Below are 22,480 nucleotides of genomic sequence, written 5' to 3'. Positions count from 1 at the left end.
AATTATTCAGTTAAGTATTACCATACATAGCACATAACCTTGACCTGCAAGGTAGCAACATGGGTCTTGTGTGCATACTATGATGGTAAAACAAACTAAGTTCAGAAGGTTGCTATAACCTTGACCTCGAAGGTCTTAATAAGCGACACATCTTCATACAATGGTGTTCATTTTTACAAAATCATTTTAAAATCCAACCATGAATGAGAAAGGTATGGAACAGACAAAAACAGGGAGAGATCGAAAGACATGTACTAAGTTCAGAAGGTTGCTTTGACCTTGAAGGTAGGGGACTTGAAGGTACTTCTGCCAAATAATAAAATAATGAATGGGAAAGATATGAACAAGATAAAAGAGGGAGGAACTGACTGACAGATGGACAAACATGATTATGTGCATGATTTCAATACAGCTCCCACTTAAACTTTGTTAAGCAGAGGAAATCATAAATGACAGAATATAAATTTATCTGAGATCTATTACATAAGCCTTAAATGTATTTAATAATTGTCAAGCAGAAAGAATAGTAAGCTAAGAAATAGTAATGGTCTAAAACTGTACCATTGTCAACAATTCTACATGCACTCACCCAGTACCAAGATTATTACGAAGGAGTGTAAATTTATGATTTCGCCATCTTTTTCATATACAAAAGACAATTAAAACATCAAAACCATGATTAAATTTGATGCTACGTAAAAAAAGAATGTTCATTTACATGTTTGTAAACCAGACTACACTCACCATGCACAGTATCCCTTGGGGGCGTGGCCAGAGAGTTTGACCAGATGAGGGCGGAGTCATCCAGACGGAGGCTCGACACACCATTAGGGGTTCGACACGACTGGGCCAGGAGCCGCTGAGTTATTGGTGAGGGGCTTAAATATACAGATAAATGGCATTAAACTAGGGAAATGGTCAGATTAGTGGGGAGTGGACATGCCACTTTGGGTCTTATATGATTCGGTTTAAACAGAATAACAGGTAATTCCTTTACTTAAAGAGTATTGTCGCCTTCATGTAATTTTGTAAAGTGTAGTGTACGCCTTGGTTTCATTCACTAAAGTGAAATGGGGATGGTTAAAGTGTATTGGAAATTGAAAGGCAAACATACATGTATTTTACATACATGATAGGCATAATTCTAAATGCCGAAATCATTTATAAACGTGGACAGCAGTAAATACTCGTAGCATAATAAAATACAACGAATGTCAAGGGAAATCACTGCTTCTGAGTGAATCCACATCCATTGCAGCCGTCTTTAATTTGGCCCAAAGGGATTTTCCCAAAATGGCAGAAAATTCATCACAATTATGGTAAGCAATGGTTTAAAACACAATTTGCATTTGTACCGATACAAACTCATGTTACATTTGATTTTGTCATTGGCATATTCTTAAGCGTTTTTACGCCAATTATGACCTTTATCTGTATCTCTTTTTAAATAAATGTCAGAGCCAGTGGTGTTATGTTTCTGATGAGCAGCTGGGTGCCATCTTGTAGTCTTGTAAAATGGACATTCGTACTCAGATGTCTATTAGATTTGAGCATGAATTCATAATATTATCAAACAATAGCTTTCTCAAGAGCTAAACTGACATATGCTGAGTGTACATTGATATCTTTATGAATTTATATGTTTAGCTCATCTCTTGACACATGGAAAATATTTGTGGCATTAATGCTTAAGGGTCTACAGAATCACTTGTCAAGAATCAAAATATTAATATAAAAATTGTACAAAACAACGTGTTTGTGCACAATGTATAAAATTATATCCAACGAAAATTTTCCCTCACTGAAGTTGCCGCTTACGGGTTCATACCCTTGTAAATAAATCTCCGAGAATATACCTTAGATTCAGCTCAGGTTTTTCCCAGCATTTACGGACATCTGGTGACCAGTGCATGTCTGGGGTATGGAAGGTGGGTTGGCTGTAAGGACTACTGTGCATCACTGGAGACTGACCAACTAAGAATATAACATCATATACTAAGCTAAACCTGTGAAGTTAAGGCTTTATTTGTTTAGATAAAACTTATTTTACAAAAAAACAATTCAATCACAGTTATATTTCAGGTTCATAGGAGATGGAGCTGAGGGGTTGTTTTTTTACCCATGCATTTTTTGTATGAAAACTCCCTATATATTCTACTGGCATTTATGGCTGGTATCTAATACACATGGCAAAGTGTTCTAGCAAATGCTCCCAGTATTGATGTGAAAACATTTAATTGATCACTGAAAGGCCCAAATGTTCATCAGTAATTGACGATAACCTTTGACCCACTAACCTCAAAATCAATAGGGGTCATGTGAGATCACTTGATTAAAGCGTTTGCAAGTTACTGATCGGAAAAAAATTGGGGAAGGACCGACTGACGGTCAGATTACTATAAAAATCAGATTTTAAACACAATAAAGAAGTTGGTTGTTAGATACATGTTTGTGCCTAAGAGACTCCCACCTCAGATTCAATTGAGAACATGGTGTGAATAATATTATTATACTTAAGCATTTATACCAACCTGCTAGTTCTGAGGCAAGTAGCTGACTGATGCGAGGTGTGGCCATGGGGCTGTCCAGCACAGAAGCATCATGGCTCTCCAGCACAGTATGCCCTTCCTGCTTGAGACGCTGAGAAGTTGCATCTTCAAACCAACTGCTGCTACTCTCACCTAATACTGAAATCATTGTCACTTGACCAGTTGTGGTTATTAAAGCTGCACTTTCACAGATTGAACGTTTTGACGACTTTTTTTATTTTTTGTCTTAGAAAGAACCAATCTTTGCGAAAATCCATGGAAACCAGTGATATAAGACTGCTGACAAAAAATTAGATGACAGATTTTTATAGTTTAGTTCAAAAATTAATGTTTTATGCATTTTTCTTAAACTGTTCGTATCTGTTTAAGCCATAAAACATTAATTTTCAAACAGAAATATGCAAAGCTGCGATCTGATCTTTTTTCAGCAATCTTTTATCGTTGGTTTGCATATATTTAAGCAAAGTTTTGCTCTTTCCAAGACAAAAATATTTTTTTTGTAAAAACGGTAAATCTGTGAGGGTGCAGCTTTAAAGTTGAAAATCAACCCTCTTCTTATTGCAATGAACAGAGTTTCTGGATTAGAACAGACTGGTACGTGTAATATGTTCAGTTTTGTTGTATACTACTCTCCTTTCCTGGAGTGAGGGCAGCAAAATACATGTACAATGCGACTAATTGATTATTATCAATTCCGAAAAACAGCTGGGAATCTGTTTGAGTATGCTATATTTATACCCAAAGCAGGGTAAAGGGGCTTAGACCTCTTTGAAATTGTTTCAAAGGTTGTTTGTATTCATTTCAAAGTACTTCCTACTGTTTTTGATGCAAAAGCCTGAGCAAGAACAATCAATTTCATTGGTCTATTTTCCTATTCTGCAAAATGATCAAGGCTAACTTTAATTAAAACGAGAGCTGTCACAGTATGTGACGAATGCCCCCGAATGTGACATTGACCTATGAACAAGGTCAGTACATGAAAAGTTGATCTTGCCTTTACGTGTCAAATACATCTGGCAAGTTATTTTAAATTGCCTCTGAACATAAAAAAATACCACCCATTCTTGACAACCTACACTGCTATGTCCTTATATTCAGCATTCCATTGTGAATAAACACTAAGTGTATCTTAACCATAGAGGTAGGGACATGGGTCCTGTACACGACACGTCGTCTTGGTATGTGGAACACATGTGGCAAGGTCTTTTAAAATCTGTCCATACAAGAGAAAGTTACAGCCCGGACACGACAACCTATACTCTATGTCTTTATATGCAGCACTCCATTGTGAATAAACACCTAAGTGTGACCTTGACCTTAGAGGTAGAGACATGGGTCTTGCACGCGACACGTCGTCTTGGTATGTGGAACACATGTGGCAAGTTATTTTAAAATCTGTCCATACAAGGGAAAGTTACAGCCCGGACACGACAACCTATACTCTATGTCTTTATATGCAGCACTCCATTGTGAATAAACACCTAAGTGTGTGACCTTGACCTTAGAGGTAGGGACACGGGTCTTGCACGCGACATGTCGTCTTGGTATGTGAAACACATGTGGCAAGTTATTTTAAAATCTGTCCATACAAGGGAAAGTTACAGCCAGGACACGACAACCTATACTCTATGTCCTTATATGCAGCACTCCATTGTGAATAAACACTAAGTGTGATCTTGACTTTAGAGGTAGGGACACTGGTCTTGCCACGACAAGTCATCTTGGTATGTGGAACACATGTGGCAAGGTCTTTTAAAATCTGTCCATACAAGGGAAAGCTACAGCCCGGACACGACAACCTATATTCTATGTCCTTATATGCAGCACTCCATTGTGAATAAACACTAAGTGTGACCTTGACCTTAGAGGTAGGGACACAGGTCTAGCACGTGACAAGTCGTCTTGGTATGTGGAACACATGTGGCAAGTTATTTTAAAATCTGTCCATACAAGGGAAAGTTACAGCCCGGACATGACAACCTATACTCTATGTCCTTATATGCAGCACTCAATTGTGAATAAACACTAAGTGTGACCTTGGCCTTAGAGGTAGGGACACAGGTCTTTGCACGCGACACATCGTCTTGGTATATGAAACACATGTGGCAAGTTATTTTAAAATCCGTCCATACAAGGGAAAGTTACAGCCCGGACACGAGTTATTGAGCCGGACACACGGACGCAGGGAAGGACGGACGGACGGTGCAATTTTGATATGCCCACCTTCGGGGGCATAAAAATGCAATCTGAACTGATGAAAAGCTTCAAATTTGCACAACCATAGAGAACCTGCTCAGGATGCTAACATAAGGAATATACGGTAAACAGGTATGTCCTTATCATATACAATGTGCGGTGCAAACAATAAAAGTCACATGATGATTTATAGGTCATGTGATGCTTTGCCAGGCAGAAAAAAGTGACAAATAATTAAAGTTGTATTGCTTTTAAGTGCCATTGATCTTTTTAGATACGAAATTAATTTGAATTAGTTGTGTATTTAAAAGAAATAAAAAGTTCAAACTCTAATGTTGTGACAATTTTCGCCACGGCTATAACATAAAAGTTATGCTTTTTCTTGAACTTTGCAACAATTTCTACCTCTTTAGAGAAATGTACATTTCTCATTCTTGCCAATAATTGTGCATTGGTATATTGAACCCATGTGTTCAGTGGACCATTTTATTCATTTTCACACAATAAGGTGTATACAGCTACTTAGCAGCCGATACTAATAGCTCATTAGCGACCAGGCTTTATGTGATGGGTAATTGTGAAAAATGTATTTGGTATTTCACATTTTTAAATTTAGTCTCTATACATGACTGATGGATTTTGCTGAATTGGGAAAAGTGGTTCTTATTTAGCACACACGGTTTATAAAAACACACGCCCGGCCATTTAAATGGACATTTACGGTATCAAAAAAAGTATGCTTTTTCTGGATTATTAATTGTACAACATACACATATTTCATTGTAAAATTACCAAAATGAATCTGCTCTCTATCTGTAATAAACGTGTGCTGTCTTGGTGCTGATCTCTGAAGTGGGATTCTGGCAGGAAGAGTGTAGCATTTCTTTCTGGCATTAGACATACCTCCTCTTTGTTGTGGCACAAGACTTAGAGGTCTACCATCTTTAGATCTGTCATTGAAAAACAAAGATTTTTAATCAGTTTAACATAATTCTGAACAAATAAAATATATATATGTTAAATTATATTTGCATGTGTGCAAGATCTTTTCCCCCTTTAATTTTTAGCAAGGCTTACGGCTCCCCTCTGTGTGTCATGATAGACACATTTATAAAAATCATTTTATTGAATCATGAAAATGGCAAAGGCTTATGAATAGTACAGCACATGTTAAAAAGAAAAAAATAACAATCCTGTTGTCGCTCTCCGTCATGGCAAATTACAAAGGCAATTGATGTATAATGTACGTAAATGAAATATCAAGATGTCAACACCTTCAGCTAAGTATGAAAAACATGTCATATAACATGAGGAACAAACTGCCATCGCAACAGTTTTGTTGGTATGTTACATAAGACAGAGGGAGTTTTTCACGTTGACAATGCAAAATGACAGCACTTCACAGTATGCATGATTATATATTATTTAAAAACAGAATCATACTACCTAAAATCTTTTTTACAATATCAAAACTTATAAATAATGAACTACATTTACTGTTATCACCATGATGCTTACTGTTCCCGACTGATATAACTAAATCAATCAATCACATCCCTTTGAGGTTAAAAAATGTAAACAAACATATTTTCTTCCATTTATTTCTCTATTTAAGCAAATAGGGCCAGAAATGATCTCCAAAAAAATATGTCAAAACCCTTATACTATAGATAGAATGCAGGCTTTTTTCACATTGAATTCCAGAGTAAAAAGTGTGTCCTATTATATACAGTATAATGGAACCTGGTCAAATAACCCCCAAGTCAAATAGCCCCCATTTTGGTCAAATAGCCCCCACACTTATGGTCAAATGGGCCCCACTTGGAAAAAATTGGTCAAAACGCCGCCAATTTGGTCAAAACACCCCCATTTTGGTCAAATAGCCCCCACTCCTTTTTTTTATTTGAAATTATATTTGAAGGTACATTGTAAGTTGTAATATTTTTAAGATATTTGAATGTAACTTGAAATATTTTTAAGATATTTGAATGTATATTTGGAGGTAAGTTGTATTTTTTTAAGATATTTGTATTTATATATATTTGAAGGTAAGTTGATATATTATTAAGATATATTGCATTTACATAATTGCTTAAGTCTACAGGTTGCATAAAGAAAAAAGTTGATTTTGAAAAATATGATACATACACAATAGAAAATGAGAAATATTTATTAAATAAAATTGAAACTAGGAAAATGATATTTTAACAAAAATAGGAAATTTAAAAAAGAATTTGTGTGATAAAAATAAGAGCAGAGAAAATAAGAGGACATATTATCCGATTAAGAGCAGAATGCATTGATAATGATAAAAATCCAACAGGTTTTTTCTGTCGGTTGGGAACAATTTTTTAAGGCTTATTGGTCTCGTATTGGGTATTTTGTGGTAAGAGCTGTAAATTTTGCTTTAGAAAATGAATCAATGTCCATTACACAAAAACAAGGTATCATTACATGTATACCAAAAGATAATAAACCAAGGAAAATTCTTAAATATATGTTATTTTTTATATAAAATCAACATTTCCGTTAAAACTATTATTTCATAATTTTCAGGGTGGCATCGCCGCCTCAACAGCCGTGCTGGGATTGCGCCGCCCTTTTACAACCTCGTACGGCTGCTAAGCATTGAGGTCGATTCGATCGACAATCAGATTTGCCTGGTCTCAGAACAACCCTTGCAGCATAACCAGATGGCAGCATACTGGTCCATGCAGGGACGTGTGTTCGCTGCATGGGACATGTACAGATCTGGTGATCTGACCGACACAGGCCTGCTAAAAAAGATTTCCTCTATATATGTGCACACCGTCCCAAAAACAAATGAAATAGAAGATTAGTGACACTTGCATAAGAACCTTATTATTATGTATTGACATAATGTATATACATTCTCCATCTATGTTAATGTACATTGTATTGTACAATGAGAATACATTTTACCATACATTGTAAATGATGCCTAATCAATATTAAAATAAAGAAATACACAAAAAAAACTAATGGCTTAGAAACATTTAAAATGTAGATTTGATGTAATAATATATTATTGATGAGTAATATTTTAAAACGTTGTTATTCTTACTTGGTAAAATTGTCAGATTTATTAATGTACAAACAATGTTAATTGCACTTCATTTTGTAAAAATAAAGGTTTAAAAATGTTTTGAAGTAACATAAGTATGCATACATACATATAAAAAAATTAAAAAAGTGAGGGCACTTTTTGAGAGCTATTTGACCAATTTTAAAATGTGAGTGGGGGCTACTTGACCAAAATGGGGACTATTTGACTTGGGGGCTATTTGACTAGGAAGCAGTATAATACAGTAATTAAAAGGGAAACAAGAGCTGTCACAAAAAATATAAATACTCCCAATGCCATAATGTTCAATGCAATAACTAACAATTCAGGAAGAGTTCACATAAATGTACACAGGTGATAATTTATTTTAAAATGCCTCTGTGCATGACAAAGCTTCAACCTGGACACAACCAACTATACTATTTTTGCATATACAGCATTCCATAATGACAACCCTGTAATTGTGGCCATGACCTTTGAGGTAGGGACATTGGTCTAGCAAGCAGAAAGTAATCTTTATGTACAAAACACATGTGCCAAGTAATTTTACAATCCCTCTCTACATGACCAAGTTACAGCCAGAACATGACCAACCTCTAAAAACCGACAATTTGCCGGACTATACCCATTTTGACCTTTCTGGATTGATTTAAGGGACAGAAAAGGGTTTAAAACCGTGACTAAATCAATGAATTAATGTCTGACTACTTTCTGCCAGGTATCAGTTGGGCAGAAAATTATGACCACACCGTTCCATGTAAGAAATTGGCTATGATGGCTTTAAAGGAGACTTACAAATTGCCACATCTGGGACTGGGTCAGCATTGACGGACCAATTGGGATTCCTCCAAACTTATAGAAGTCCAGCGACCAACTGTTGGAACCAAATTTAAAACTGATGTGTAATCGGCTATTGACAACTATTCAATACACATTTGAAATATTTATGTGACAAGAGTCAAATAAAATAAGCATTTACGTTACATATTCTTCTTTTATTATTTAATATGTGTCATGTATGATGCACAGATCTCCAGTCGAGTCTGCCAAGACTGCAAAGAACAAAATGTAGACAAGAGGACAAAACTAACATTTACATCTGTATCTGAAACATGTGTTTACTAGAATCTGTTTACTTGTGATACATTTGACAGCTGTCAATTTTCCCGCGAAAATACCATCTTCAGGAGCAGTTCTTTATACGAAAAAAAAATGTAAAACGTATAAAATTTTGCTGTGCTTTTGAGTATGTAATTGATTTTTTTCTAATACAGAAATAACATAAAATTGCATCACTTTTTGTTGCATAGTAAAAAGGACAATTTAAATTCGATACGTTTTATTTTGTTTTTAACAACATTCACATTTATTAATTTCGTTTAAATTGTGCTTACCTAAAAAAGATGGCGGAGTGTTTTTGCCCATTCGTGTATTGGGGACAGAAATCAGATAGTATTTCATTAAAAGTCGATTTGAAAGATGTCACGGTATGTTCGAATATATATAAATAATTAACTTAACTGTACTGTAGCGCAATTATTAATATATTAGCAATGTTGGAAGTTTATATTTTTCGCACCCTTTACTTTCGTACCAAACATTGATCGTTTACAACTTAGCTACTATAATGAGCGATCAGGGATACTTTTTTTGTCGGGTCAAAAAGGCCCACTTCCACTTCCAGAAAGGCCCAGTACCAGAAAGGCCCGGTCCAGAAAGGCCACGTTTGATGTCTTATCTTTGATTACTGTTGTTTTCTTTGATATACAGAAGTGAGTATTGATTAAAAAATAGCATACTGGTTGAGAAGCAGTTTCCGACAGTTTTTATACGTTTATATTAAATTATTTATACGTGTTTAAATACCTACTGAAATAGTTCACATTTTAGATAACTACAGCTCAAGCTGCTATTGTCGATATATTTTTCACATGTGTGACGTTACATATTAATAGGGGCGCAAAGAGGGTACTTACACTGTTCTGATAAGCTTGTGATAAGAAGCAGTTTCCGACAAATCGAATGCATGGCAGATTTAAGGTGCCTATTGTGTATTTTTATTATCCGTTTCTTTAATATACTAAATATAAGACTGTAATAAGAGAAATATTTTTTAATTTTTCAGCATTTACGAAAAATTTAAACCTTAAAATTTACGACAGTAAATTCATACTCGAAATCAGGCAGTCACTGAATATCAATGATATTTTGATTCATTTCTGATAGAAACTTGTGTTTGTATACATTTAAGTGAATCTGGGTGCGAAACAAGCATGACACCAGTATTCACAAATATGTTCACAATGATCATTGTTTGTATAAGTCAATTTAGGAAAACCTTGTAGCTATTCATAGATATGCAAATTAGGTTCACACGCGTGCGTAATACGCTGCGCATGCCGATCCCCCACGTGCAAGTTTGTGTACAAAATGAAATATAAACATTAAACATTAAATAATAATTAAAGTTACTTACGTGTCTCGGTAAGAATTTCAACTTTTGATTGCCTAGTTACCATATAGTTGAATTGCAGTACCTTCTTTATGAAGATCTATAGAAAGTACGCGAAAAAGCGATTTGTCGGAAACTGCTTTCCGTCGGAAACTGCTTCTCAACCAGTAGTGTCTTAAATAATCGTTTAAATCATTTCAGGAATTCGGAATTGCAACATTTTCAGCGCGTACAGGAAAAATCAAACGGTCATTATCACCTCATTAAAGACACACATCTCTAATCCTATCAAAGTACAACACCCTCAAACACAATACAGGTGTTTCCTTTGATTTAAATGTAGGCTTTTTTGGACCGGGCCTTTCTGGTACTGGGCCTTTTTGACTCAACTCCATTTTGACATTTTTTATGTATCCCTGTAATCCTACAACTCGTTACCATTTAACACTGGGCGAAAAAAAATATAGTAATAATATGCATCGATGTTGAATAATAATATTAATGAGAAAATTGTTCAATATAAACATGACAGTCCGATTTAAACTGTATTGAATTTGTCATTGGAGTCGTTTTTTTCACATAAATATATTCTGGGTCACGAACACCCTTTTTATACATGTACACAACCTATCTGATATCTGAACATGTTATTTTGGCATTATGACATAAATAAATACGTGTTTTTTCCAAATGATTCGATCCTTCAAAAATATGGCACTCGCTAATATTTCATTATATTGCCCTGACAGAAATTTGAGGAATTTGCTTGTAGCATGGACAAATTTCTGGAACATTTTGCTAAGTCCTCTGCTCTAGACATTCAAAATATGATTCTTCTTACGGTATCCCTGAAGAATTTGCAATATAAAAAAATAGTAAAAAATCATTTGGACATCACTGCTCTGTGCTCAGTTTATTGAATGTCTGCCAAAAGTCTTTTTATTAAGTTGTTGGTATTGCCAGATTCATTTCGTATATATTATATGGACGTTTAGTCAATGGTGAATGCAATGCAGCGTTTCCTCAATATCTGAATCATTTAAAATTTATATCAGACACTCATTAGCAGATTTTCTTCTTTTTTTATAACATTATAACTTTGACAATTTGTCCAATTCAACATTTGATGTGAATATACTTGAATAATTATAAATAGACTTACAGTAAAAATCAACATTTCAGACTATGAATACTGTGATTTGTCGGCAGATATGTTTATTTCCTATAGGGACATTGATATATATACTTATATGATTATTTTTTTTAAAATATTTTACTGGTTGCTTTAGTTGTTAGTATTGATACTCCAGTTTGCTTCAAATTGAAAGATAAAAGAGCCCTGAAAAGACAGAGGGCTTTGAATCCTTTGACTCCCATTGAGAACCCCTTGCCTCGCGACAGCTACAATGTCAATTGAACCCCTGTAAAAAAATTCTACGAATTACCCCCAAACCCCCTAAACCTCATTTAAACGGTAAAACCATTTTTTGGTTTGGGGGAAGGGGTGCACATTCAAAGTTGCATCCCCTATATTGCCAAATCCTGGATTTATGAATAAATACATTATAATTTTTGGTGTAGGATTTACAGATGAGAATTGTGCTGTTATAGGGAAATGTTTACTTAATAATATGCAAATTATAAAAAAAAATCTAAATGACCAAATTTGTGGCTGGGTCCAATGCCTGGTACATTATTGTATTACTTCAGCCATATTGTAGCAGACACATAGGATCATTCCAACAGGTGGCTCTTCGGATTCCCTGACTTTTAAATTTATTTACAAAATTTCAGGTTGAAAGTCTCGATGTCACTGAAGACTCTATAAAGGGTGAATTCACAGGCGTTGGAGCACAGGGAAATAAAAGATACAAATTTGAGCTGGACTTCTATCTTCCAGTTGATAAAGAGGTTGGATAGATACTTATATGTAATTTGTAGAGAATTATACATGTATCTGTCAAATCTCACTCATACAGTATTAGAGTGTTGATTTTGAATCGGAAAGTACACTCAAGTTTTCAAATCTCATTTGTAGAGAAAATATCACTGTGTACAATTGTTTTGTAACCAGATTGTGAATGAGAGTGATTTGGCACATGTATCTGGTTCATAAACATGACGTGTTGCATGCAAGCCCAACATCACTACCTCAAAGTTCAAGGTCACACTTACATTAATTTTATAGGTTTATCATTATGGAATGTTACATATAGGTAGATAGAGTATAGTTGTCATGTTAGGGCAGATTTTTTAGGAATATCAAAATCAAAGTAAATACACTGAAGCCAGAAGGTCTTCAATTAAAGAGATCACATTTTTGATACACATGTATAACAAATGTCATGTTTGACATGACATCATACATCAAAACTAATGTTGTTACTTGTATGTGTTGTATAACAACATTTGATGTACTAAGCCCTATAATACATCAAATTAGTATTCTCAAAGAATTATAATTTAACTTGTTTATCAATTTTATTTCCTTAATTATGTAGAGCTGCCGTGTGCGGACTACGCAGAGGAGTGTTGAAGTTAGCATCCGAAAAGTTGGTGAAGAAGCCTGGCCCCGCTTGACTGCCTCTCAGAGCAAACTTCCCTGGCTGAAGATTGACTTTGACAAGTTCTTGTTTGATGATGACATTGACAGCGAAGATGAACGGGACAAAATGGCTGCAGATGAGGTGATGAAGAACATTGAAAAACAGCTAGGACTCGAAACAGGTATATGAATGACATCTAAGTGAGTTAGTGAGTTAAGGCGTGATGCTATGTTTATGGTAGGGAGTTTCTTTGTTGCAGTGGCTACTTGTACCTATTTTGTGGTCTGTTAAGTGCGTGTTGTATGCTGAATGAAAAACTAAACACCTATTTATAATTAAATGCTTTCTTAATATCTGATAGCCATTTCTGTGGGGTTTTTCACAGTTTGTAAGTATTTCTAATAATTTTTTCCAAAAAATGAACAGAGATATAGTGTTAGAAGTTCAAAGCAATTGTCAGTATATACATATATATATATATGTTCAACCTAAACCAAATGAAAGATTATAGATGCATGTTCACTGTACCTTTTTTCCACCCAGGCGGAGGAGACCTGGACTTCAAGGGCACATATCTGTTCACGTACAACCTGCTGCAGTTTATTGGCTTTCTCTACATCACCACCGTGCTCTCCTATAACCTCATCAAACATGGCAGTGGTCAGTTGTCTCGGATGTACATGAAGATTATTATAAATTGTTTTAAATGCTGTCATCAAAATCAGATTGTACATTATATATTACTTTTCTTGAATAATTGCTGATAATTATGATCAGCTTTTGAGAGATCTTAAAAGTTAAGATTAATTGAAGTTTCAGTGATGATGTTTATTAAAAGTTCCAGACATGATTGTTTGTCATTATCAGTGTTTTTATTTTTGTTTTTACAATGTTTAAGTTAATGTTTTGAACTTACAGGCATTAAAGAACAAGCATTTGACCTGGTTGGGTCCCAGATGATTTTCTGTCAGAGTGTGGCTGTACTGGAAATCATACATCCCTTGTTTGGCCTAGTTAAGACAGGGGCACTGGCCCCTTTCATGCAGGTAAGGAGCATTGCTCCCTGTCCTTGAGATCATTTACATTCTCATCTGGGTCTTTCATTATTACAGGGCAACTGGCTTGGAAAATATTCATATTTACACAAGTTGTATTGATAGTCAAGGTAAACGTTACTGTTATGACATATAGTTGTTCATTTTAATATAAGACAGATGTTGACGATAATTCTGATGTCAGCTTTTTGTCAGCTTGTCAGAAAGTGTGACATACGTGTATAAACCCTGAATGCCAATTGGTGCTGTGCTAATTACCGGTATCTGTTTATGGACTACAAAAATGTTCTGATGTCATTCCACATTTTTCAAAACTGTTAGCATCCAATAATTAATGTTCTTTATTTTTATTATGTGTAAATTTAGAAATTCTGTCTTTCAAAATCTTAAATACAACATGTATATTGGTAAATTTGTTTTAAATTTGTAATTTGTTGGTATTAATAGGGAAAGTAAAAATTATGTATGCATATGTTGCCCTTTATGTTATAAACCTGTTTTATACTGCCAGTCTATGGACAGTTATATTGATAGGATCTAAAAAAACAAACATTTGGTTTGGGTTATCCGACCCTAAATATGACCGATATGAAATATGCACTGACCCTACCATTTTTATAGTCATTTGTTAAAAAAAAAGATGTTACCCTAACCAAACCATTTTTTGGTCGAGGTGCAAGTGCACTTTCAGAAGAACGTCAATGATGAGAAGATAATTTCTTATCATTGAAAATAATATTTTGGTTTTAAAAGTCATCAAGTTGATAGCTAATGTTAAGTTAATGCCTGACATCCAGTACACAAATCATAAAATGTATGACCACATTCATGCTAATATTTAAGGTCACATTGGTCTCTCTCATTTTATCCCAAGATAGATATATATAGGAGTTGCACTTACACACAAGAAGCATCAGGGGTAGGTAAGTCAGCATGGGATGTTGTGTGATTGCCATTTCTGTCACATTTCACCCCTCAGTCTAACAAGAGTTATCTTGAGTTAATTGTAGGTACAAAATTATTTCACATGTATACACTCGTGAATGTTGGTATGTTGGTCAGCATTGGTTGTTATGCACCTACTGGTGTACTTAAATTGATAAACTAGTCAGAATTTAGTTGTTGTTGCAATGAAGCATTTCTCTAACCAGGTGGCATCTGGGGGTTTTCATCACTTGCTTAATCAATTTTTACTTAATGTGGTATTTTTTTACGCCAGGTTGGTGGTCGTGGCTTTATCCTGTTCATGTTGATTGTTCAGGACGTTCGTCTACAGGTGGCTCCTGTTGTCTGGTACTTGTTTATGACCTGGGCAACTGTGGAACTTGTCAGGTATGATATGATATTCTTAGACAGGAGAAGTTGCAGATAGAGGTATTGGATAAAGTCCTACATACTTCCCTAGTTAGTGGATTTATGGTCAGAAGTCAAGTCTACGAGCTGTTCTACCATCCAGGTTCACAGCTTGCGAAAAAATAATATTGCTTAACCTTTCCTTTTGGTGGACCTCCAATAACAATGAATGACAATCCTATCTTGCTAACAAATTTCAGGAGGTAATTAACACCATAGTTCCAGCGTCATTCATGATGTTGTGTTAATGGCAGTTCATGATATTTTTATTAGCAGACAAGTAATAAAATAGCCTATACCCGAAGCTTGTGAAAGTCTATAATTTGTAATGAACACCATGATTGTAGAACTTTGGAAATAAACACTGGGCCCCTGCTAATGTGGTGGTGCTTAACATGTACTAGGATAAAGAAAAGCTAAATGTTTACTGAAATACATGTGCACAGGTCATTTTAATATTGTGGCAGTGTTAACAGAAGTTATTCAGATTTTGTTCATAAATAAAAATCATTTTCTAGAAGCAAAGCAGAATCATTTCATATCTGCAATTTCTCTTCTTCTTTTTTAAAGCTTTTTTATCTCTATATAATCAAATTGACTACAAAACACCATAATAATCCACCCTAATAAAGTTGAAATGAATATTCATGACTGTTAAACCCATATAGGGAATTGCAAGACACATTACTGAACAAGCTGATATGAATAGTCATGACTGTTAAACCCTAGGAGAGTTTGAATAACTCTTGACAAACAAATATTCATGGACTTGGATTCAATATAATTATTTTATCAAACAAAGAAAGCAATTATTGAGAGTTTGTGTAATCCAATTTAAGTCTTATAAAGATTTAAATTTAATGGATGTTGTGAAGTCTAAATTCAAACCTCATAACTTGAGCTAGTACTTTCATTATCACATTTTTATTTTTGCCAATTCAGGTACCCGTTCTACATGTTATCCAGCATTGGTAAAGAGGTGTTGGTCATCTCGTGGGTACGATACACAGCCTGGATTCCCCTGTATCCGCTTGGCATCTTGTTTGAAGGTAAACTTACAAACTTGGTCACACATAACCAAAAATTTGAAGACAGCCCAGAAACCTACAGTTAACAAGTATTGAAGCACTTGGGCTAACTCTGAGAAATCAAAAGCGTGTGAAAATAAATATGTTGACTTGTTTTTTATATATTTATATGTATAGTGTATATATTAAGGATGGAATGTCACAGATTGACAATTTCCTAAAATTTTGAAGGTTCATAATAAATTTACACTCTGACATTGAATTTCTCCTTTTTTCTTGGATTATTCAACTGACAAATAATGTTTTGAAAACAATTGAACATACATGTAGTATTTTTTTGTGGTTGTTTTAACAGATTTGGCATAAATAATGACATTGTTTCATCAATATCAAATACATTTTGCCAAGCATTAGTTGAACATTCACAAGTGCCATTTGTTCATATGTATATAGTTATTACTAAAATCATCCTCATTAATACCAAGTCAGTTTATGCATTTAATAGTCAGCTGAGATTCAAATGATACAAAAAATTTATATGTCTCAATATCTTATCCATATATCTAACTATGAAATAATGTTAAAATCAATGTAAAAGCCAACAGCAGTTTCTTTTAACAAAACTATGAATAGTGCATTTAATCATGGAATTAATCAAAGGAGGCATATAATGAAAAGTGATATTACGATAGGGTGCCTCCTGACCTACTGTTTCATGCCCCATTCAGTGTAGAAACATTAATGCATCCCAATCACTGCACAGACTCAATAAATATTTGTTTTTGATTAAATGCCTATCAAATTCTGTTTCCATTTCCAACAACACACTGTATTGGAAATCAACATCCTGTAACTGTTTTTTTCTCGAACATGTATTAGCATAGAAGCGTGTTGCTTTTTACACTGATGGTTATTTAAGGTCATTCAATGTTTTTTCAAAGTTAACTTACTATTCAATAATACTCCCCTATATACATCGAATTGACATGAGACAGGATGTTTGGAAATAATCACAATGTTCTCCATGTCTGAGTTTTTTATGTCATGTGATTTTCCTCCATTTCAGCAACTGTGGTGATAATGTCCATCCCGTTGTTTGAAGAGTCCGGTGTTTTCAGCATGCAGCTACCAAATTCAGCAAATCTTGCATTCTATTTTCCATGGTTTCTACATCTATATCTTCTTATCCTAGCTATAGGTGAGATTTACTATTTTTGCATCCCTTTTGTGAATGTTTTTAAATCTGTAGAAATATATTTGTTGGTGTTTTTAAAATGCTTTTAACAATAAAGTACTTTTTAGCTTGACTTTTTGAAGAATAAGGAGATCTATACTACCCACCCTAGTGTCGGCGTCACACTTTCTTAAGGTTTTGCATGTTAGCACATTTCAGTCATTACCGGTATTGCAGCAAATAATCATGTATTGCATTAAAGTTTGCAAATTACTTCCTTTATCATTTGACTTACTCTGGTTAAGGTTTTGAATGTAATTCAAGTCAATATCACAGCAACTACATTATGTATTGCATAAAGACTTTATAAACAGCATTCAACTATCATAGTTACCTACTTGAATAACCAAGTAAGATAAATCCATTTTGCATATAATGCAAATTATGGCTCTTTATTATTCAATTTAGAAAAAATCTGATTAAGATTTTGCATGTTACCCCATATCTCAGATAAGTCAATATCTCAGCAAATACATCATAAATTGCCTTTTTTAATCTTTATATAAGGGCTTCCAGCCATGGAAACTTCTTAAATAATCAATAACTCTTTTTTTGCATATAAGATAAGTCAATATCTCAGCAAATATATCATAAATTGCCTTTTTTAATCTTTATATAAGGGCTTCCAGCCATGGAAACTTCTTAAATAATCAATAACTCTTTTTTTGCATATAAGTCAATATCTCAGCAAATACATCATAAATTGCCTTTTTTAAACTTTATATAAGGGCTTCCAGCCATGGAAACTTCTTAAATAATCAATAACTCTTTTTTTGCATATAAGATAAGTCAATATCTCAGCAAATACATCATAAATTGCCTTTTTTAAACTTTATATAAGGGCATCCAGCCATGGAAACTTCTTAAATAATCAATAACTCTTTTTTTGCATATAATATAAATTTGCCCCTTTATTGTTTGATTTTGCAAACCCTTTACTAAAAGGCGGCAGAATAGCGAGTGCCCTGTCTATGTGACAGCTCTTTTTTATTTAATGTTGGTCATACAAGTGTTTTTTTGGGGTTTTTGTTTTAAGATTTGTTTCTGCATTTTTTTTCATGTGTTGACATGCACTTTTCAGGAGGTTTTCAGATGATGCGTCACATGTATGTTTTACGTAAAAAGAAGCTGGGTGCCAGTATTGCAAGTAAGAAGAGTCAATAGTGGGAACCGGTCACCAGCACACAAATACACTGTGATCTACACACGGCAGCGCTCCTCATGTGAAATTTGAAGAATGTCTAAGTCACTCTCATGAAAGCAAATCATGAAGACGTTCAAAAGAATAGCATTATTTATTTCAATGGTGACATAAATGGTAACAATTTCTGATTGTGTAAAGTTAACTAGTTGCATATTGTTCTGTAAATTATGATAATGACACAAAACACAATTTTATTAGCATTTGTGGTTTGAAAAAAAAAGTTGAGATGCATTGTCATTAAGCTTGTTGTTGGTATGAAAGCATTTATGAAAAATGGCTATAAAAATGTTTATATGAGATTTAGTAAAGTGACTACCAATTAAGGAATTTAAACGTAAAATTCAAACAGTTATGGCAACTACACATTTAAAATTTAAAAAACTAACACTTTCTAAAATGTTGATTTATATTTTACGGGACCTTCTGACACAATACAAACAATAACAAGATAAATATTTTAAATGTTTATTGTTATGCAATGAATTGCGCTCCGAACATATCCGAAGATGTTGCGTTCATCGATTGATGAACGTAATTGCCGAAATGACGTTCATTTAAGGAATGGAAGTTGAGGTGTAGATATTGACAATTGAACTGCACAACAAGCAAAAATAGGTATTATTTGTTAACTTTTGCCCGGACAGTTTTGGGATACTTTTAAAATATGTTTTCCAAGGAAAAAACAACAACTTTATATCATGGCCTTGGAAACAGTGTGACCCTCCATTCTGCTATCAATCACGTTTGTTTGCTTATGTCATATTGGCTGTAACTGCTTATTGCAGTCCAATTGCTCATTACCCGCCTCTAACTATTAACTTATTACAAGAATGCACATTTACTACTGGTTGATGTGCAGATTTCAATTTAAATTTTGTTACCTAAAAATAGACTTTGAATTTTGTTTTTCAGTATGATACATAGAGTTAGGGACTTTGTTACTTTCTGTGTCGCCTGAAAAGACGACATATAGGGGTTACTTTTGTCGGCGGCGGCAGCGTCCCATTTTCGCTTGTCCGGGGTATATCTCCTAAACTATTAGTGGTATCAACTTGAAATTTCATATGCAGATAGATCTAATTGAGGGAAAGTGCAGTGCACAAAAACCGTAACTCTTGCATCTATATGTTTAGAGTTATTGCCCTTTGTTAATTTTCATGCTTAAGTTTTGTCTGGGGCATATCTTGTAGAATATAAGAGTTATCAACTTGAAACTTCATATGTAGATAGATCTCATGGAGGGCAAGTGCAGTGCACAATAACAGTAACTCTTGCTTTCTTAGTTTTAAAGTTATTGCCCTTTGTTAATTTTCATGCTTAAAGTTTTGTCCGGGGCATATCTTGAAGAATATTAGAGGTATCAACTTGAAACTTCATAGCTAGATAGATCTCATTGAGGGCAAGTGCAATGCACAATAACAGTAACTCTTGCTGCCATATTTTTAGAGTTATTGCCCTTTGTTAATTTTCATGCTTAGGTTTTGTCCGTGGCATATCTTGTAAACTATAGAAGGTATCAACCTGAAACTTATTCCGTAGGTATATCTGATTGAGGGAAAGTGCAGTGCACAAAAACCGTAACTCTTGCATCTATATGTTTAGAGTTATTGCCCTTTGTTAATTTTCAAGCTTAAATTTTGTCCGGGGCATTTCTCGACTAAAAGAGTTATCAACTTGAAACTTTATAGATAGATAGATCTTATTGAAGGGGATCGCAGTTGACTTCAGTATTTATTGTGCTCATTTTTGCTTATAAAACCAATTGCTTGCTCCTGGCTTAACGTTGTTACCTTCAGTTCAAATGCCACCTACACTTGAAAGTTAAATGGCAACATCATTGTCTATAAATGAATAAAATGCCAATCTAACAGCTATAATGTTGACAGTAAATAATTCGTCAGGCGACACATCCGACTCGCGGAGTTCTAGTAAGGAATTAAATTATACATGTTGGAAATTTGATTTTACATTATGGAAAATTATTATATGTGAAATGGTTGTCTGTACTTTGTATGTGAATAAAATTACAATGTTTGCAAAATGTCATGTACATGAATTTATCATATAATAGTTATAGTGAGTTTATTAGGGGTTCTGTTGTTGTTGTTGTTTTAAACACTGAGTTATTGTGATTGCCTTGGTGTCAAGAACTTTGACCATACTGATAGATGTAACTAAAATGTTATAAACTATGCTTCATTAATTGATCACATTCTTGATGTTAATTATGATGAAAAGTATAGAAAATGTGTATAACATACAATGGTGCACTTTTATATTCACTCCTTGTAAATTCAGCTACTTGGTCATAGCTTTGAATAATTTTGGCCATTAATTATAACTATGAGATATTAATATGAAACTTGGTTCTGTGTTTACAACAGGAATAAGAAGTACATCTCTTGCAAACGTATCTCTTTGACCATGCCCCTTGACCAATTAAAGAGGCACTCTTACTTCCAAATAAGATTTACAACAATTGATACAATTGTTTTAATATACCAAAAAGGATAAATAAATGTCAAAATCAATGTTTTTTATGAAGGATACTGTACTGACTTTAACTTAAAAGAAATGTGCAAAAAACACGGTATTTCTACTTTATGAGACATTGAAGATAGCAGTAAATATTTTAGCACTCACTAATCATTTAATATTTATGCATGTTCAGCTATTAAATACTTGGTTATAATCTTGTTAACAGTAATTAATATTTTTTCCATAAATGCATAACTTGTAATTAGGAGTTAAAGGTCTTTCACTCAAAATTTGTTTTTTTTATACACATTCATTGTATTGATTTTGAATAAGAGTGTCACTTTAAGAAAACAAGACAGGTGATGTCATCTTTTTCATGGCTCTTGTTCTGTTTAATCAGCCTGGTATAAGTCTGGAGTGTCTGGAGATTTACAGATTTGTTTGTTATGTTCCTCTTTTCCATGTTTTGTGCAATAAATACAACTTTTAAAGTAGTTTGTTCTCTTTGTAAAGTCGAGTTGGGTTGGTTTACAATGGCTATGAACAGATTGCTTCACCTTTGGTCATAAGTCTGTGGACATGCCTATTAAGTATTATCATCAATGCTCATGTTGGTGAATTTCAAGAAAGGCACTTTCTTAACTTTACTCACATCAACCTTTTGCCATTTGTCCTGAATATGAACCAGTATTCTTAACACAACCAACATGATGGTTTAAAATTGCTTTTTGGGCACAGTTTTTATAAGTAGTTGTATATGACCATTCAACACTACATCAGTGTTATTGCTATCACATACTTGACAATTAAATAAGTGTAATATTGGTGACCATGCCTATCATGGCACTTCTGATTTTTGTGTAGTTGTGCTCTATACTATGACTGACTCATGGCTGATTCTATAAAAGAATTAATAGGATAAATAACCTAAAGAAAGATATACACAACACTGACAATTGCTTAATCCGTTTTGTTGACATATTTATGGTCAAAGCATTGGTTAACAAAGACTTGACCACAGTAATAGATTCAAGGGGCATGATTGAAACAAACTTGAAAAGGGAGACTTTTGATTACGGACAAGGTTAATTTACAAATAAATAGTACCATTTAAAATTTGAAACTTGTGAATCAGTTTCAACCTGACTTAACCCATTAAGACAACATGCAGACCAGTATTCCGACTAAGTTTCATAACAATTGGATAAAAACTTTTAAATATATGGCAAGGAACGATAATTTAATAAATTAATGCTCAATTGTTAATGACATCCGTAAGACAACAGCCTGCCCGGCTTTT

General features: G+C 34.0%; 2 protein-coding genes across 4 annotated transcripts in view; one reads left to right on the top strand and one right to left on the bottom strand.

Annotated features, from left to right (window-relative positions):
- Positions 1-8,980, bottom strand: part of LOC128229360 (uncharacterized) — a 45,005-nt gene extending 36,025 nt beyond the window's left edge. For 2 of the 3 annotated variants that reach the window (XR_008260084.1, XM_052941242.1), the window contains exons 1-6: positions 8,922-8,980; positions 8,626-8,704; positions 5,538-5,695; positions 2,532-2,687; positions 1,857-1,974; positions 745-878 (exon numbers count right to left, since the gene is read on the bottom strand). Coding sequence is in view for 2 of the 3 variants with exons in the window: in XM_052941242.1 (XP_052797202.1) it covers positions 745-878; positions 1,857-1,974; positions 2,532-2,687; positions 5,538-5,646 (517 nt within the window). In the remaining variant the exon portion in view is untranslated. Of the gene's footprint in view, positions 1-744; positions 879-1,856; positions 1,975-2,531; positions 2,688-5,537; positions 5,696-8,625; positions 8,705-8,809; positions 8,898-8,921 lie in introns of those variants that run through there. The other variant, XM_052941243.1, reaches the window with a different exon arrangement.
- Positions 8,981-9,225: 245 nt separating this feature from the next.
- Positions 9,226-21,671, top strand: LOC128229363 (very-long-chain (3R)-3-hydroxyacyl-CoA dehydratase-like). The gene is made up of 9 exons (XM_052941244.1): positions 9,226-9,317; positions 12,077-12,193; positions 12,784-13,009; positions 13,372-13,488; positions 13,747-13,874; positions 15,103-15,215; positions 16,179-16,285; positions 17,331-17,462; positions 18,580-21,671. Exons 1-9 carry the CDS (start codon positions 9,234-9,236, stop codon positions 18,660-18,662), a joined length of 1,107 nt encoding a protein of 368 aa, XP_052797204.1. The 5' UTR covers positions 9,226-9,233; the 3' UTR covers positions 18,663-21,671.
- The last annotated feature ends 809 nt before the right edge of the window (positions 21,672-22,480 follow it).

The sequence above is a fragment of the Mya arenaria genome, chromosome 3, assembly GCF_026914265.1.
Source record: "Mya arenaria isolate MELC-2E11 chromosome 3, ASM2691426v1".
In the NCBI taxonomy this organism is placed as follows: Eukaryota; Metazoa; Mollusca; class Bivalvia; order Myida; family Myidae; genus Mya; species Mya arenaria.
Note: the sequence above shows the minus strand (reverse complement) of the source record. Positions and strands in the feature narration are given on the sequence as shown.

Coding starts and splice junctions, on each gene's coding strand:
- LOC128229363 (XM_052941244.1), top strand. CDS start 9,234: ATGGCGGAGTGTTTTTGCCCATTCGTGTATTGGGGACAGAAATCAGAT. Junction 9,318..12,076: donor TCGATTTGAAAGATGTCACG/GTATGTTCGAAT, acceptor ACAAAATTTCAG/GTTGAAAGTCTCGATGTCAC. Junction 17,463..18,579: donor TCTTCTTATCCTAGCTATAG/GTGAGATTTACT, acceptor TGCACTTTTCAG/GAGGTTTTCAGATGATGCGT.